The sequence below is a fragment of the Oncorhynchus masou genome, chromosome 18 (assembly GCF_036934945.1).
Source record: "Oncorhynchus masou masou isolate Uvic2021 chromosome 18, UVic_Omas_1.1, whole genome shotgun sequence".
In the NCBI taxonomy this organism is placed as follows: Eukaryota; Metazoa; Chordata; class Actinopteri; order Salmoniformes; family Salmonidae; genus Oncorhynchus; species Oncorhynchus masou.
In genome coordinates this window covers 75555430-75573450 of record NC_088229.1, presented here as the reverse complement: position 1 = coordinate 75573450, position 18021 = coordinate 75555430, and the positions used below count along the sequence as shown (strand labels likewise).

The 18021-nt window shown below is 42.6% G+C and overlaps 1 protein-coding gene across 1 annotated transcript in view; it reads left to right on the top strand.

Annotated features, from left to right (window-relative positions):
* sptlc3 (serine palmitoyltransferase, long chain base subunit 3) overlaps positions 1 to 18021 on the top strand; it is a 105132-nt gene that overhangs the window by 15122 nt on the left and 71989 nt on the right. Inside the window, exon 6 of the mRNA XM_064993580.1 lies at positions 15611 to 16085. Within this exon, the coding sequence (XP_064849652.1) occupies positions 15611 to 16085 (475 nt within the window). The remainder of the gene's footprint in view (positions 1 to 15610; positions 16086 to 18021) is intronic.

Genomic DNA, 18021 nt, shown 5'->3' with positions numbered 1-18021 from the left:
ATGTAGTGCACTGTGTGAATAGGTGCCATCTGGGATGTTACTGCCATGTTGTGTTGCTGCCATGTTGTGTTGCTGCCATGTTGTGCTGCTGCCATGTTGTACTGCTGCCATGTTTGTACTGCTGCCATGTTGTACTGCTGCCATGTTGTGTTGCTGCCATGTTGTACTGCTGCCATGTTGTGTTGCTGCCATGTTGTGTTGCTGCCATGTTGTGTTGCTGCCATGTTGTGCTGCTGCCATGTTGTACTGCTGCCATGTTGTACTGCTGCCATGTTGTGTTGCTGCCATGTGTTGCTGCCATGTTGTGTTGCTGCCATGTTGTACTGCTGCCATGTTGTACTGCTGCCATGTTGTTCTGCTGCCATGTTGTACTGCTGCCATGTTGTACTGCTGCCATGTTGTGCTGCTGTCATGTTGTGTTGCTGTCATGTTGTGCTGCTGCCATGTTGTGTTGCTGCCATGTTGTGTTGCTGCCATGTTGTGTTGCTGCCATGTTGTGTTGCTGCCATGTTGTGTTGCTGCCATGTTGTACTGCTGCCATGTTGTGCTGCTACCATGTTGTGTTGGTACCATGTCGTGTTGGTACCATGTTGTGTTGCTACCATGTTGTGTTGCTGACATGTTGTGTTTTCATGTGTGTTGCTGCCATGGTCTCTCTATGTAGTGTTGTGGTCTGCTCCATGTAGTGTTGTACCTGTTTGTTGCTAGTGTGTTTTCATGTGTTGGTCTCTCTATGTAGTGTTGTGGTGTCTCTATGTAGTGTTGTGGTCTCTCTATGTAGTGTTGTGGTCTCTTTATGTAGTGTTGTGGGGTCTCTCTCTTTGTAGTGTTGTGGTGTCTCTATGTAGTGTTGTGGTCTCTCTATGTAGTGTTGTGGTGTCTCTATGTAGTGTTGTGGTCTCTCTATGTAGTGTTGTGGTCTCTTTATGTAGTGTTGTGGGCTCTCTCTCTTTGTAGTGTTGTGGTGTCTCTATGTAGTGTTGTGGTCTCTCTATGTAGTGTTGGTGTCTCTCTGTGTAGTGTTGTGGTGTCTCTCTCTATGTAGTGTTGTGGTGTCTCTCTCTATGTAGTGTTGTGGTGTCTCTCTTGTTGTGATGTGTGTTTTATCCTATTTAAAAATTTAAAAAATGTTTATTTTATTATTAATCCCCGCATGAGGCCTTTTGGTAGGCCGTCATTGTAAATAAGAATTTGTTCTTAACTGACTTTCCTAGTTCAAAAATAAATACAACACTGTGTAGAATAGGTATTTCCATTTGGGACCTAGTCCCAGTCTGTGTGTTATGTGGGGAGCACTGAAGCACTACGAGTGTCCACTTGACATGAGCCACTCCTTCACACGGTATCAGTCTTATCTATAGAGTATCTAGTCTTCTATTGTTGCCATATAAAACATCCTCCACCATATATACGTGTAGTATTGAACTCCTCTAACTCTTAAGGTGTTGTACAGGGCCAGTTCTTTGTTAATACCTGTAGGTTTACGAGGGGTATAAATTCCTCTCTTCTATAACCACTTACATAAGATTCTGTGCATTCAGGAAAGAATTCAGACCCTTTAACTTTTTCCACATTTTGTTACGTTACAGCCTTATTCTAAAATGGATTCAATTGTTGTTCTCCCTTCATCAATCTACACACAATACCCCATAGTGACAAAGCATTGTTGTTGTTTTTTTTTTGTAAAAAAAAAGCATTTACAGTATTCAGACACTTTAATGAGTACTTTGTTGGGGATTACAGCCTCGAGTCAAATAAAAAACAATAAAGTGTTATTTGTCACATGCACCGAATACAACAGGTGTAGTAGACATTACAGTGAAATGCTGAATACAACAGGTGTAGGTAGACCTTACAGTGAAATGCTGAATACAACAGGTGTAGTAGACCTTACAGTGAAATGCTGAATACAACAGGTGTAGTAGACCTCACAGTGAAATGCTGAATACAACAGGTGTAGTAGAACTTACAGTGAAATGCTGAATACAACAGGTGTAGTAGACCTCACAGTGAAATGCTGAATACAACAGGTGTAGACCTCACAGTGAAATGCTGAATACAACAGGTGTCGTAGACCTCACAGTGAAATGCTGAATACAACAGGTGTAGTAGACCTCAGAGTGAAATGCTGAATACAACAGGTGTAGTAGACCTTACAGTGAAATGCTGAATACAACAGGTGTTGTAGACCTCACAGTGAAATGCTGAATACAACAGGTGTAGTAGACCTTACAGTGAAATGCTGAATACAACAGGTGTAGTAGAACTCACAGTGAAATGCTGAATACAACAGGTGTAGTAGACCTCACAGTTAAATGCTGAATACAACAGGTGTAGTAGACCTCACAGTGAAATGCTGAATACAACAGGTGTAGTAGACCTTACAGTGAAATGCTGAATACAACAGGTGTAGTAGACCTTACAGTTAAATGCTGAATACAACAGGTGTAGTAGACCTCACAGTGAAATGCTGAATACAACAGGTGTAGTAGACCTCACAGTGAAATGCTGAATACAACAGGTGTAGACCTCACAGTGAAATGCTGAATACAACAGGTGTCGTAGACCTCACAGTGAAATGCTGAATACAACAGGTGTAGTAGACCTCACAGTGAAATGCTGAATACAACAGGTGTAGTAGACCTCACAGTGAAATGCTAAATAGAACAGGTGTAGTAGACCATACAGTGAAATGCTGAATACAACAGGTGTAGTAGACCTTACAGTGAAATGCTGAATACAACAGGTGTAGTTGACCTCACAGTGAAATGCTGAATACAACAGGTGTAGTAGACCTCACAGTGAAATGCTGAATACAACAGGTGTAGTAGACCTCACAGTGAAATGCTGAATACAACAGGTGTAGTAGACCTTACAGTGAAATGCTGAATACAACAGGTGTAGTAGACCTTACAGTGAAATGCTGAATACAACAGGTGTAGTAGACCTCACAGTGAAATGCTGAAATTACTTACAAGCCCTTAACCAACAATACAGTTAAGAAAATAACAACAAACGAACAACAAATTAAGAGATGAGAATAACATTAGAAGAATAACATAAATAAAGATCAGCAGTAAAAATGACAATAGTGGGTCAATGTGGAGGCTATATTCAGGGTGTTACGGTACAGAGTCAATGTGGAGGCTATATACAGGGTGTTACGGTACAGAGTCAATGTGGAGGCTATATACAGGGTATTACAGTACAGAGTCAATGTGGAGGCTATATACAGGGGGTACCGGTACAGAGTCAATGTGGAGGCTATATACAGGGTGTTACGGTACAGAGTCAATGTGGAGGCTATATACAGGGTATTACGTTCCTTAGTCCGTGTGGAGGCTATATACAGGGTGTTACGGTACAGAGTCAATGTGGAGGCTATATATATATGGTGTTACAGTACAGAGTCAATGTGGAGGCTATATACAGGGTGTTACGGTACGGAGTCAATGTGGAGGCTATATACAGGCTGTTATGGTACAGAGTCAATGTGGAGGCTATATACAGGGTATTACGGTACAGAGTCAATGTGGAGGCTATATACAGGGTATTACGGTACAGAGTCAATGTGGAGGCTATATACAGGGTATTACTGTACAGAGTCAATGTGGAGGCTATATACAGGGTATTACGGTACAGAGTCAATGTGGAGGCTATATACAGGGTGTTACGTTACAGAGTCAATGTGGAGGCTATATACAGGGTATTACGGTACAGAGTCAATGTGGAGGCTATATACAGGGTATTACGGTACAGAGTCAATGTGGAGGCTATATACAGGGTATTACGGTACAGAGTCAATGTGGAGGCTATATAGAGGGGTACCGGTACAGAGTCAATGTGGAGGCTATATACAGGGTGTTACGGTACAGAGTCCATGTGGAGGCTATATACAGGGTATTACGGTACAGAGTCAATGTGGAGGCTATATACAGGGTATTACGGTACAGAGTCAATGTGGAGGCTATATACAGGGTGTTACGGTACAGAGTCAATGTGGAGGCTATATACAGGGTATTACGGTGCAGAGTCAATGTGGAGGCTATATACAGGGTATTACGGTACAGAGTCAATGTGGAGGCTATATACAGGGTGTTACGGTACAGAGTCAATGTGGAGGCTATATACAGGGTATTACGGTACAGAGTCAGTGTGGAGGCTATATACAGGGTGTTACGGTACAGAGTCAATGTGCAGGCCATATACAGGGTATTACTGTATAGTCAATGTGGAGGCTATATACAGGGTACTACGGTACAGAGTCAATGTGGAGGCTATATACAGGGTATTACGGTACAGAGTCAATGTGGAGGCTATATACAGGGTGTTACGGTACAGAGTCAATGTGGAGGCTATATACAGGGGTACCGGTACAGAGTCAATGTGGAGGCTATATTCAGGGTGTTACGGTACAGAGTCAGTGTGGAGGCTATATACAGGGTGTTACGGTACAGAGTCAATGTGCAGGCCATATACAGGGTATTACTGTATAGTCAATGTGGAGGCTATATACAGGGTACTACGGTACAGAGTCAATGTGGAGGCTATATACAGGGTATTACGGTACAGAGTCAATGTGGAGGCTATATACAGGGGGTACCGGTACAGAGTCAATGTGGAGGCTATATACAGGGGTACCGGTACAGAGTCAATGTGGAGGCTATATACAGGGTATTACGGTACAGAGTCAATGTGGAGGCTATATACAGGGGAAGTCCATGTCTGGGGGCACTGGTGTCGAGGTTATTTAGATAATATGTACATGTAGATAGAGTTGTTAAAGTGACCATGCATAGATAATAAGATAGTAGCAGCAGTATAGGGGGGGGTTGTAAATAGTCTGGTTAGCCATTTGATGAGCTGTCCAGGAGTCTTATGGCTTGTGGGTAGAAGCTGCTTAAAAGCCTCTTGGACCTGGACTTGGCGCTCCGCTACCGCTTGCCATGCGGTGGCAGAGAGAACAGGGTTGCTGGAGTCTTTTTAGGGCCTTACATTGACACCGCCTGGTATAAAGGTCCTGGATGGCAGGAAGCTTGGCACCGGTGATGTACTGGGCCATAAGCACAACCCTTTGTTGTGTCTTGCGGTTGGAGGCCAGGCAGTTAACATACCAGGCAGTGATGCAACCCAGCAGGATGCTCTCGATGGTGCAGCTGTAGAACTTTTGAGGATCTGGGGACCCATGACAAATCTTTTCAGTCACCTGAGGGGACGAATAGGTTTTGTTGTACCCTCTTCACAACTGTCTTGGTGTGCTTGGACCATGTTAGTTTGTTGGTGATGTGGATGCCAAGGAACTTGAAGCTCCACTACAGTCCCGTTGGTTGTGCTTGGTCCTCCTTTTCCTTTAGTCCACAATCATCAGTCTTGATCAAGTTGAGGGAGAGGTTGGTGTCAGGTCTCTGACCTCCCTACAGGCTGTCTCATCGTTACAAACTCCAAGAGAGTTTTCTTGGGTATGATGCTACAAGCTTGGCACACCTGTATTTGGGGAGTTTCTCCCATTCTTCTCTGCAGATCCTCTCAAGCTCTCTCAGGTTGGATGGGGAGCGTCGATGCATAGCTATTTTCAGGTCTCTCCAGATATGTTTGATCAGGTTCAAGTCCGGACTCTGGCTGGGCCATTCAAGGATATTCAGAGACTTGTCCCGAAGCCACACCTGCGTTGTCTTGGCTGTGTGCTTAGGGTCATTGTCCTGTTGCAAGTTGAACCTTCGCCCCAGTCTGAGGTCCTGAGTGCTCTGAAGCAGGTTTTCATCAAGGATCTCTGTACTTTGCTCCGTTCATCTTTCCCTCGATCCTGACTAGTCTCCCAGTCCTTACCGCTGAAGAACATCCACACAGCATGATGCTGCCACCACCATGCTTCACCGTAGGGATGGTGCCAGGTTTCTTCCAGATGTGATGCTTGGCATTCAGGCCAAAGAGTTCAATCTTGGTTTCAATCGACCAGAGACTTGTTTCACATGTTCTGAGAGTCTTTAGGTGCCTTTTGGCAAACTCCAAGCAGGCTGTCATGGAAGCCACTCCTCAGTAGAAGGCACGTCTGACCACTCTACTATAAAGGCCTGATTGATGGAGTGCTGCAGAGACAGGAGAACCTTTCAGAAGGACAACCATCTTCAGAGAGGAACTCTGGAGTTCTGTCAGAATGACCAAGAATGACCAGGGCCCTTCTCCCCCAATTGCTCAGTTTGGCTGGGCGGCCAGCTCTAGGAAGAGTCCTGGTGGTTCCAAACTTCTTCCTTTTAAGAATGATGGAGGCCACTGTGTTCTTGGGGGCCTTTAATGATAAAGACATTTTTTGGTACCCTTCCCCAGATCTGTGCCTCTATACAATCCTGTCTCAGAGCTCTTTGGACAATTCCTTCAACTGCATGGCTTGGTTTTGCTCTGACATGCTCTGTCAACTGTGGGACCTTATATAGACAGGTGTGTGCCTTTCCAAATCATGTCCAATCAATTGAATGTACCACAGGTGGACTCCAATCAAGCTGTAGAAACATTTCAAGGATGATCAATGGAAGCAGGATGCACCTGAGCTCAATTTCGAGTCTCATAGCAAAGGGTCTGCATTTTAATGTAAATAATAGGCACATGACAGCCCACTTGGAGTTTGTCAAAAGGCACCAAAAGACTCTCAGACCTCGAGACACAAGATTCTCTGGTCTGATGAAACCAAGATTTAACTCTTTGGACTGAATGCCGAGCGTCATGTCTGGAGGAAACCTGACACCATCCCTATGGTGAAAGACTGGGTGCACGTTCACCTACCAATAGGTCAACAATCCTAAGCACATAGCAAAGACAACGCAGGAATGGCTTCAGGACAAGTCTCTGAATGTCCTTGAGTGGCCCAAGAAGAGTAGCTGCTGCCTTGGCAGGAACTAATAGGGATCCATAATAAACCCCAGGAAGAGTAGCTGCTGCCTTGGCAGGAACTATTGGGGATTCATAATAAACCACAGGAAGAGTAGCTGTTGTCTTGGCAGGAACTAATGGGGATCCATAATAAACCCCAGGAAGAGAAGCTGCTGTCTTGGCAGGAACTAATGGGGATCCTAAATAAATATATATACAAAAAACTTACCACTTACATAAGATTATAGAATCTAACAATTACATAAGATTCTACAACCTACCACTTACCTAAGATTCTTTAACCTACCACTTACATAAGATTCTATAACCTACCACTTACATAAGATTCTATTACCTACCACTTACCTAAGATTCTTTAACCTACCACTTACATAAGATTCCATTACCTACCACTTACATATGATTCTATTACCTACCACTTACCTAAGATTCTTTAACCTACCACTTACATAAGATTCTATAACCTACCACTTACATAAGATTCTATTACCTACCACTTACATAAGATTCTAATACCTACCACTTACATAAGATTCCATTACCTACCACTTACATATGATTCTATTACCTACCACTTACATAAGATTCTATTACCTACCACTTTCCTAAGATTCTTTAACCTACCACTTACATACGATTCTTTAACCTACCACTTACATACGATTCTTTAACCTACCACTTACATACGATTCTTTAACCTACCACTTACATACGATTCTTTAACCTACCACTTACATACGATTCTTTAACCTACCACTTACATACGATTCTTTAACCTACCACTTACATATGATTCTTTAACCTACCACTTACATACGATTCTTTAACCTACCACTTACATACGATTCTTTAACCTACCACTTACATACGATTCTTTAACCTACCACTTACATACGATTCTTTAACCTACCACTTACATACGATTCTTTAACCTACCACTTACATACGATTCTTTAACCTACCACTTACATATGATTCTTTAACCTACCACTTACATACGATTCTTTAACCTACCACTTACATACGATTCTTTAACCTACCACTTACATACGATTCTTTAACCTACCACTTACATACGATTCTTTAACCGACCACTTACATACGATTCTTTAACCTACCACTTACATACGATTCTTTAACCTACCACTTACATAAGATTCCATTACCTACCACTTACATACGATTCTTTAACCTACCACTTACATAAGATTCTTTAACCTACCACTTACATACGATTCTTTAACCTACCACTTACATACGATTCTTTAACCTACCACTTACATACGATTCTTTAACCTACCACTTACATACGATTCTTTAACCTACCACTTACATACGATTCTTTAACCTACCACTTACATACGATTCTTTAACCTACCACTTACATACGATTCTTTAACCTACCACTTACATATGATTCTTTAACCTACCACTTACATAAGATTCTTTAACCTACCACTTACATAAGATTCTATTACCTACCACTTATGTACGATTATTTAACCTACCACTTACATACGATTATTTAACCTACCACTTACATACGATTCTTTAACCTACCACTTACATAAGATTCCATTACCTACCACTTACATACGATTCTTTAACCTACCACTTACATAAGATTCTATTACCTACCACTTACATAAGATTCCATTACCTACCACTTACATAAGATTCTTTAACCTACCACTTACATATGATTCTTTAACCTACCACTTACATAAGATTCTATTACCTACCACTTACCTAACAGAGACTACTTTCTCTCTAGGTGCATAGTTCTGTGATGACAGCCAAAAGATTGACCATTACATTGAATGTGTCCCAAATGGCACCCTATTCCTATATAGTGCACTACTTTAGGTCAGAGCCCTATGGCACCCTATTCCCTATATAGTGCACTACTTTAGATCAGAGCCCTATGGCACCCTATTCCCTATATGGTGCACTACTTTAGACCAGAACCCTATGGCACCCTATTCCCTATATTGTGCACTACTTTAGTCCAGAGCCCTATGGCACCCTATTCCCTATATAGTGAACTACTTTAGACCAGAGCCCTATGGCACCCTATTCCCTATATAGTGCACTACTTTAGACCAGAGCCCTATGGCAACCTATTTCCTATAGTGCACTACTTTTGACCAGAGCACGATGGCACTCTAGTCCCTATATAGTGCACTAATTTTGACCAAGGCCCATAGGGTATAAAATTCCATTTGGGACACAAAAGATGGGTGAGTCCTTCCTCGTCTTGCTTATTTGGAATGGAAGAGTACGTGCAACTATGGGTTCTGGTCAATGATATTGCTTCATATAGGGAATAGGGTTTCATTTGGGACACACTTCTCTTTCATCTCATTTATCTTTTTCATCAACTTAAACAGAATCTTTAATTAACTTGGTAGCGGCTGCAACGATGAATGAATTATTTAATCTGTGTTAAATTATGTACAGTATGAAGCACACGCTTGGATCATTAACCCAGGGGCCCATCCACTGTATGTGGAGAGGAAACACTATCATGGTTGTACTGTAACATCAGGAAACAGACTTAAATTAGGTCACATGGACACAACATAGTGTTAGAGGCTAGCAGAGGGGATGTGGAGGGAAGATTTGTGTGTTGGTGAAAGCAGCGTTAGCAACACTAGGGTCACGGGTTCAGTTCCCACTGGGGTCACGGGTTCAGTTCCCACTGGGGTCACGGGGTCAGTTCCCACTGGGGTCTGGGTTCAGTTCCCACTGGGGTCACGGGTTCAGTTCCCACTGGGGTCACGGGTTCAGTTCCCACTGGGGTCACGGGGTCAGTTCCCACTGGGGTCACGGGTTCAGTTCTCACTGGAGTCATGTATATATCAAATGTTTTTACTCCCTGGAAGACATTCTGGATAAAAGCATCATTCTAAATGGTATGTATAAGAAGAGTTAATTGTCTGAGTTGTTTTGTCGCTCATTCCTACAGCTCTTAAACCAGTCAGGCTGTGAGAATGAACTCTAAATAAATAAATAAATCCCTTAGGGCCAAAACATGGCGTAACGTAAAATGGACATCCATATTTAATTGAGTTGTCATCAAATGTGAAAGGTATTTTTTTTATATATATATTTTTATGTTACCCCCTTTTTCCTCCACAATTTTGATCTTGTCTCACCGCTGCAACTCCCCAACGGCATCGGAGATGAACGTCGAGTCACGCGTCCTCTGGAACCCGCCAAACCGTGCTTCTTAACACCTACCCGCTTAACCCGGAAGCCAGCCGCATCAATGTGTCGGGATGAAACACCGTCTGCAGGCACCCGGTCCGCCACAAGGAGTCGCTAGAGTGTAATGAGCCAAGTAAAGCCCTCCCTGACCAAACCCGCCAAACCCTCCCCCCTAACCCGGATGACGCTGGGCCAATTGTGCGTCGCCCTATGGGACTCCCGAACACAGCCGGTTGTGATACAGCCCAGGGTCGAACCCGGTCTGTAGTGTCGCCTCTAGCTCTGCGATGCAGTGCCTTAGACCGCAGCGCAACTCGGGAGGGCCCTAACAAATGTGAATTATACTCTAGGTAAAAAGAAGGTAAAGACAAAAATACATCACACAAAGTCTTTGAATGAAGAGATTGAGAGAAAACTGTCCAGTTCGAGTGTTTGTTGCAGCTCATTCCAGGCGCCAGCGGCAGCGAACTGAAAAGACAGCGACCCAGTGATGTGTGTGCTTTGGGGACCTGCAGAAGAATGTGACTGGCAGAACGAGTGTGTTATGTGTAGGATCACAAACAATAAATAACAAACACTTATTTTTTATGAATATTACTAACAACAGATTAAACACATTTTGGCCAAAGGATCTGTGGAATAAGTTGAGGGTGTAATACAACACAGTATTATTAATCTACCATTTCTGTTCTTAACTCTGGGCAACATGGGCCTGGGAGGCTCACAGGGATATTGGTGTCCACAGTAGTACACCAATTATTCATTTTATTAATACAATTATTTTTTAAACATACATGCACTGTACTGTACGCTTTAAAACCGCAGTTTTCTCTGCCACATGGGAACATTTTATAGAGGATATGTTATGTATGTATATATATATATATATATATTATATGCAGGATATTACCTTTAAAGCTGCAACAACTGAACTTCAATTCACCTTCTCGTTTTACCAGCTTGCTTTGTGCTCAGTATCTTTAAAAACATGATCCAAAAGTGATATTTAAGACCGACCAAAAGCTGGTTTAAGCGGTAATGCTACATTTTTACAGTGGCAACGCAGCCTATCCAGCTGTGACGCACACCGCCCATATGAACATGGGACAAGAGAAGCCCAAGGTCCTTTTGGTGCCTGGATACTTCCTGTTTAGAAACATTTAAAAAACAACATGTTTTTTTTTTTCTTCCCCATTTTGTTTTATTTGATTAAAAACCAAAGCATAGCCTCCTCTCCTCTTTTTTATTTTTTTTAAATCTGCCCCAAATCATTCACAAAGTAGACAAGACTGTGGATAAAGGGTTTGGCTCCTGACACCGCTTGGAAATAAATCTCAATCACCAAAGCTTTATTAAAATACCAGGTTTAAGAGGAGTAAAACAATGAGCTGACATTCTCTTTTTTATCTCTGCATTGAAGGCAGGACCACATTATTTTAACTAGGCAGGACCACATTATTTTAACTAGGCATTATTTAAAACAGGCAGGACCACATTATTTAAATCAGGCAGGGCCACATTATTTTAATCAGGCAGGACCACATTATTTTAACTAGGCAGGACCACATTATTTTAAACAGGCAGGGCCACATTATTTTAATCAGGCAGGGCCACATTATTTTAATCAGACAGGACCACATTATTTTAAACAGGCAGGGCCACATTATTTTAATCAGGCAGGACCACATTATTTTAACTAGGCAGGACCACATTATTTTAATCAGGCAGGACCACATTATTTTAACTAGGCAGGACCACATTATTTTAACTAGGCAGGACCACATTATTTTAATCAGGCAGGGCCGCATTATTTTAAACAGGCAGGGCCACATTATTTTAATCAGGCAGGGCCGCATTATTTTAAACAGGCAGGGCCGCATTATTTTAATCAGGCAGGGCCGCATTATTTTAAACAGGCAGGGCCACGTTATTTTAAACAGGCAGGGCCACATTATTATGAAGACAGAAAATAATGTAATACACAGGAATCTGATCATCCCATACATGCATTGTGAATAAATGTGTGGAGTGGACTAAGTAATTAATGTCTATTTCGCAATAAGCTGTGATAGTCAGTTACTTATAAAGGCTTGAAAATTCCCCTGCTACTGTTTCTCAGGAGTGGCCTGGTCCCAGATCTGTTTATGCTGACCATAGGATTTGGAAAGACCGAACAAACAGACCTGGGACCTGGTTATCCCCAGGGGTGTTGGTGACTTTACACAACACTGGTCGTCAAGCTTGGGACTGGGACAGAGTGGGTTATGTTGCGAAGGTGGAGTAGTTATTTTGGCGTTCTAGATCTAATGAATGAGGAATGATGACTTGGATTACTTGGAATTCTAGAATCTAGTGGACAAGTGATGATGACTGGGGTTACTTGACATTCTAGAATCTAGTGGACAAGTGATGATGACTGGGGTTACTTGACATTCTAGAATCTAGTGGACAAGGGATGATGACTGGGTTTACTTGACATTCTAGAATCTAGTGGACAAGGGATGATGACTGGGGTTACTTGACATTCTAGAATCTAGTGGACAAGGGATGATGACTGGGGTTACTTGACATTCTAGAATCTAGTGGACAAGTGATGATGACTGGGGTTACTTGACATTCTAGAATCTAGTGGACAAGGGAATATGACTGGGGTTACTTGACATTCTAGAATCTAGTGGACAAGGGATGATGACTGGGGTTACTTGACATTCTAGAATCTAGTGGACAAGTGATGATGACTGGGGTTACTTGACATTCTAGAATCTAGTGGACAAGGGATGATGACTGGGGTTACTTGACATTCTAGAATCTAGTGGACAAGCGATGATGACTGGGGTTACTTGACATTCTAGAATCTAGTGGACAAGGGATGATGACTGGGGTTACTTGACATTCTAGAATCTAGTGGACAAGTGATGATGACTGGGGTTACTTGACATTCTAGAATCTAGTGGACAAGTGATGATGACTGGGGTTACTTGACATTCTAGAATCTAGTGGACAAGCGATGATGACTGGGGTTACTTGACATTCTAGAATCTAGTGGACAAGGGATGATGACTGGGGTTACTTGACATTCTAGAATCTAGTGGACAAGGGATGATGACTGGGGTTACTTGACATTCTAGAATCTAGTGGACAAGTGATGATGACTGGGGTTGGGAGGCAGAGATCCATTTTACATGGCTGACCCCGGTTTAATCCGATAAATGTGTGTAGTGACATAATTGCCACTTGATTGAGGAAACTGAAGGGACTCGGGGCTTGTGCTGAGTAATGACTCCACAATCTCACTCTCCTTCCGTTCAAAAGAACTGAATGAGCCATAGGTGGAATACAGATTAGTATACAGGCCTGGCTGATTAAACATTCTAGCTTCAAAAGAGAACCGATGCCAATGACGCAGCCAGACAGCGAGCCAGTCAGATTACAATGATGTCCTCAACGTGCCTCTTGACTGGAACTGGGCTTTGAGCCTGTGTGGTTGAGGAAGTGTATGAATTCAATGCAATTTGACACAGAGGCTGGTGGAAAGCGCTGAATGGGAATGAAGAGGGTGCAGTGCTGCTTCGATGCATTATGTTGATATACACACGACGTGGTGCTAGTGGTGGGCGATATATAGAATTAATTTGAATGTATGTTTTAGCGTGATATTCCATCACAAGAATTGGGTTTTTATATACATTTTCGTGTTTGTCCGCTTGTAGGCCTTAAGTAACTACCGCAGGCCGTGCCGAAGGACTGTGGGCTGTGCTCAGCTTCCCACTTATACACCAAGCCCCTCCCTACTGCCACTCAAAACAAAAACAAGAAAGCGATTTGAGGTTTGGTCTAACAGAATGGTTCATATGGACACTGAAACACATTGAGACATTATTGTACTGTGATAGAGGAGACATTAACCTGTTTATGTTTTATGTCTCAACTACTTACATTTTGCCAAAAGCAGACACTACTAAAACAGGAGTATCAATGAACATTGATTCTGGAAAATGTAAAGCAAAATTTGTGGTGTGCGGCATTACGGTACCACGTAGCACTAGCAGCATTGTTGTCAGCCTGTTATACTAGCTGTCTAGTCTGTGTTTTATAATACAACGTACCACTAGCAGCATTGTTGTCAGCCTGTTATACTAGCTGTCTAGTCTGTGTTTTATAATACAACGTACCACTAGCAGCATTGTAGTCAGCCTGTTATACTAGCTGTCTAGTCTGTGTTTTATAATACAACGTACCACTAGCAGCATTGTAGTCAGCCTGTTATACTAGCTGTCTAGTCTGTGTTTTATAATACAACGTACCACTAGCAGCATTGTTGTCAGCCTGTTATACTAGCTGTCTAGTCTGTGTTTTATAATACAACGTACCACTAGCAGCATTGTAGTCAGCCTGTTATACTAGCTGTCTAGTCTGTGTTTTATAATACAACGTACCACTAGCAGCATTGTAGTCAGCCTGTTATACTAGCTGTCTAGTCTGTGTTTTATAATACAACGTACCACTAGCAGCATTGTTGTCAGCCTGTTATACTAGCTGTCTAGTCTGTGTTTTATAATACAACGTACCACTAGCAGCATTGTTGTCAGCCTGTTATACTAGCTGTCTAGTCTGTGTTTTATAATACAACGTACCACTAGCAGCATTGTTGTCAGCCTGTTATACTAGCTGTCTAGTCTGTGTTTTATAATACAACGTACCACTAGCTGCATTGTTGTCAGCCTGTTATACTAGCTGTCTAGTCTGTGTTTTATAATACAACGTACCACTAGCAGCATTGTTGTCAGACTGTTATACTAGCTGTCGTTGTCAGTACTAGCTGTCTAGTCTGTGTTTTTATAAAAAAAATGTGCAATAAGTATAAAACACAATTATATACAGTATAAGGAATTGGTAACTCGTGCTCATTCTGGGATAAGGTAGAGGCCAATTGATTTCAGTTGGCATGCTGTTGAAACGGTTGAAATGGACAGAGGCGTGTTCTTAACGATTCAGCTGTTCTACCTTGTTAAAACGGGGAAAGGAGATACCTATGATGCGTTGCTAATATGACTAAGGTTGTGGTTTTGGCTTCTGGACAATGAAAGAAAGTTGACAGGGGAAGAAAACCAGTAGAGCAGGAGAGACGTGGTATATGAGGAAGTCTTGGCAAAAGGCCTAGCTGACTATTGAGTTGCGGCTGCCGGTGAACAGCATCTAAAGTATTTGTGAAGAGTATAATTTAAATGTTCAGACAAGAAGAAGTGGTAGGGTTGTGTGGCGAAGATGGCTTATTGGTTCTCCAGAACACGTGCTCTCAGCTCTCCAGAACACATGCTCTCAGCTCTCCAGAACGCATGCTCTCAGCTCTCCAGAACACATGTTCTCAGCTCTCCAGAACACATGTTCTCAGCTCTCCAGAACACATGCTCTCAGCTCTCCAGAACGCATGCTCTCAGCTCTCCAGAACACGTGCTCTCAGCTCTCCAGAACACGTGCTCTCAGCTCTCCAGAACACATGCTCTCAGCTCTCCAGAACACATGCTCTCAGCTCTCCAGAACACATGTTCTCAGCTCTCCAGAACACGTGCTCTCAGCTCTCCAGAACACGTGCTCTAAGCTCTCCAGAACACATGCTCTCAGCTCTCCAGAACACGTGCTCTCAGCTCTCCAGAACACGTGCTCTCATCTCTCCAGAACACATGCTCTCAGCTCTCCAGAACACATGCTTTCAGCTCTCCAGAACACGTGCTCTCAGCTCTCCAGAACACATGCTCTCAGTTCTCCAGAACACATGCTCTCAGCTCTCCAGAACGCATGCACTCAGCTCTCCAGAACACATGCTCTCAGCTCTCCAGAACGCATGCACTCAGCTCTCAGAACGCATGCACTCAGCTCTCCAGAACGCATGCACTCAGCTCTCCAGAACGCATGCTCTCAGCTCTCCAGAACGCATGCTCTCAGCTCTCCAGAACACATGCTCTCAGCTCTCCAGAACACATGCTTTCATTGTGTGAATTGTTTGCCCTTTGATTGTTTATTTTGATCAATTCACCTTTACATATGTCACCAGCAGTAATTGTACTTTTAATCCCCGTCATTTGGTTACATTACTTTCTGTTAATGCAATGTATTACTAATTAGGCCTACATTCACTTACCGTTTCTAATTCTCCGAGTGAAAACGTTGTTTGTTGAGTTCACAACCTGCCACACTTGTGAGAAACACGTTTTCTGGTTTATTTCAGAATCATAGTTGTGTTTTTTGGAGTTCTCCATGTGTGCAATGAGCATGGATCTGGTTTCCCTGTCCTGTTAAATGTTCAGGGAGCGTTTGAGTACTCATAGAAGTAACCTAACTGCTGCACGGAAAATGTAGGAGTGTCCATTTTGGGGATGTTCGATTTCTGATTGTTTTAACTCACCTTGACCAGGACTAATAAGCTGACCTTCTCAGTAGTTTTTCTTCACATCACAAATCAATGAAGTCTGTATTTTTTAAATATATTTTTAACATCCATTGCGAATGAGTAACTATTAGGCTATATTTGAACTATCTTTCCAACAATCTCCCCTTCCATAATCACCATGCCTCGGTGTGAAAGAACAAAATATCATCATCTGATCATCCCATACAGGGCTTTCGGAAAGAATTCAGACCCGTTGACATTTCCCACATTTTGTTACGTTACAGCCTTATTCTGAAATGGATTCAATAGCTTTGTCCCCCTCATTAATCTACACACAATGCCCCATAATGACATCACAATACCCCATAATGACATCACAAGACCCCATAATGACATCACAATACCCCATAATGACATCACAATACCCCATAATGACATCACAATACCCCATAATGACATCACAATACCCCATAATGACATCACCCCATAATGACATCACAAACCCCATAATGACATCACAATACCCCATAATGGCATCACAATACCCCATAATGATATCACAATACCCCATAATGACATCACAATACCCCATAATGACATCACAATACCCCATAATGACATCACAATACCTCATAATGACATCACAATACCCCATAATGACATCACAATACCCCATAATGACATCACAAGACCCCATAATGACATCACAATACCCCATAATGACATCACAATACCCCATAATGACATCACAATACCCCATAATGACATCGCAATACCCCATAATGACATTGCAATACCCCATAATGACATCGCAATACCCCATAATGACATTGCAAGACCCCATAATGACATCACAATACCCCATAATGACATCGCAATACCCCATAATGACATCGCAAGACCCCATAATGACATCGCAATACCCCATAATGACATCGCAATACCCCATAATGACATCGCAAGACCCCATAATGACATCACAAGACCCCATAATGACATCACAAGACCCCATAATGACATCACAAGACCCCATAATGACATCACAAGACCCCATAATGACATCGCAAGACCCCATAATGACATCACAAGACCCCATAATGACATCACAAGACCCCATAATGACATCACAAGACCCCATAATGACATCACAATGCCCCATAATTATAGCCTTAAGTCTTCTTGGGTATGACGCTGCAAGCTTGACACAGCTGTATTTGGGGAGTTTCTCCCATTCTTCCCTGCAGATCCTCTCAAGCTCTGTCAGGTTGGATGGGGAGCGTTGCTGCACAGCTATTTTTAGGTCTCTGCAGAGATGCTCATTCGGGTTCAAGTCCAGGCTCTGGCTGGGCCACTCAAAGACATTCAGAGACTTGTCCCAAAGCCACGCCTGCGTTGTCATGGCTGTATGCTTATGGTCATTGTCCTGTTGGATGGTGGACCTTTGCCCCAGTCTGAGTTCCTGAGCGCTCTGGAGCAGGTTTCTGTCAAGGGTTTTCTATGTACATCTTTCCCTCGATCCTGACTAGTCTCCCAGTCCC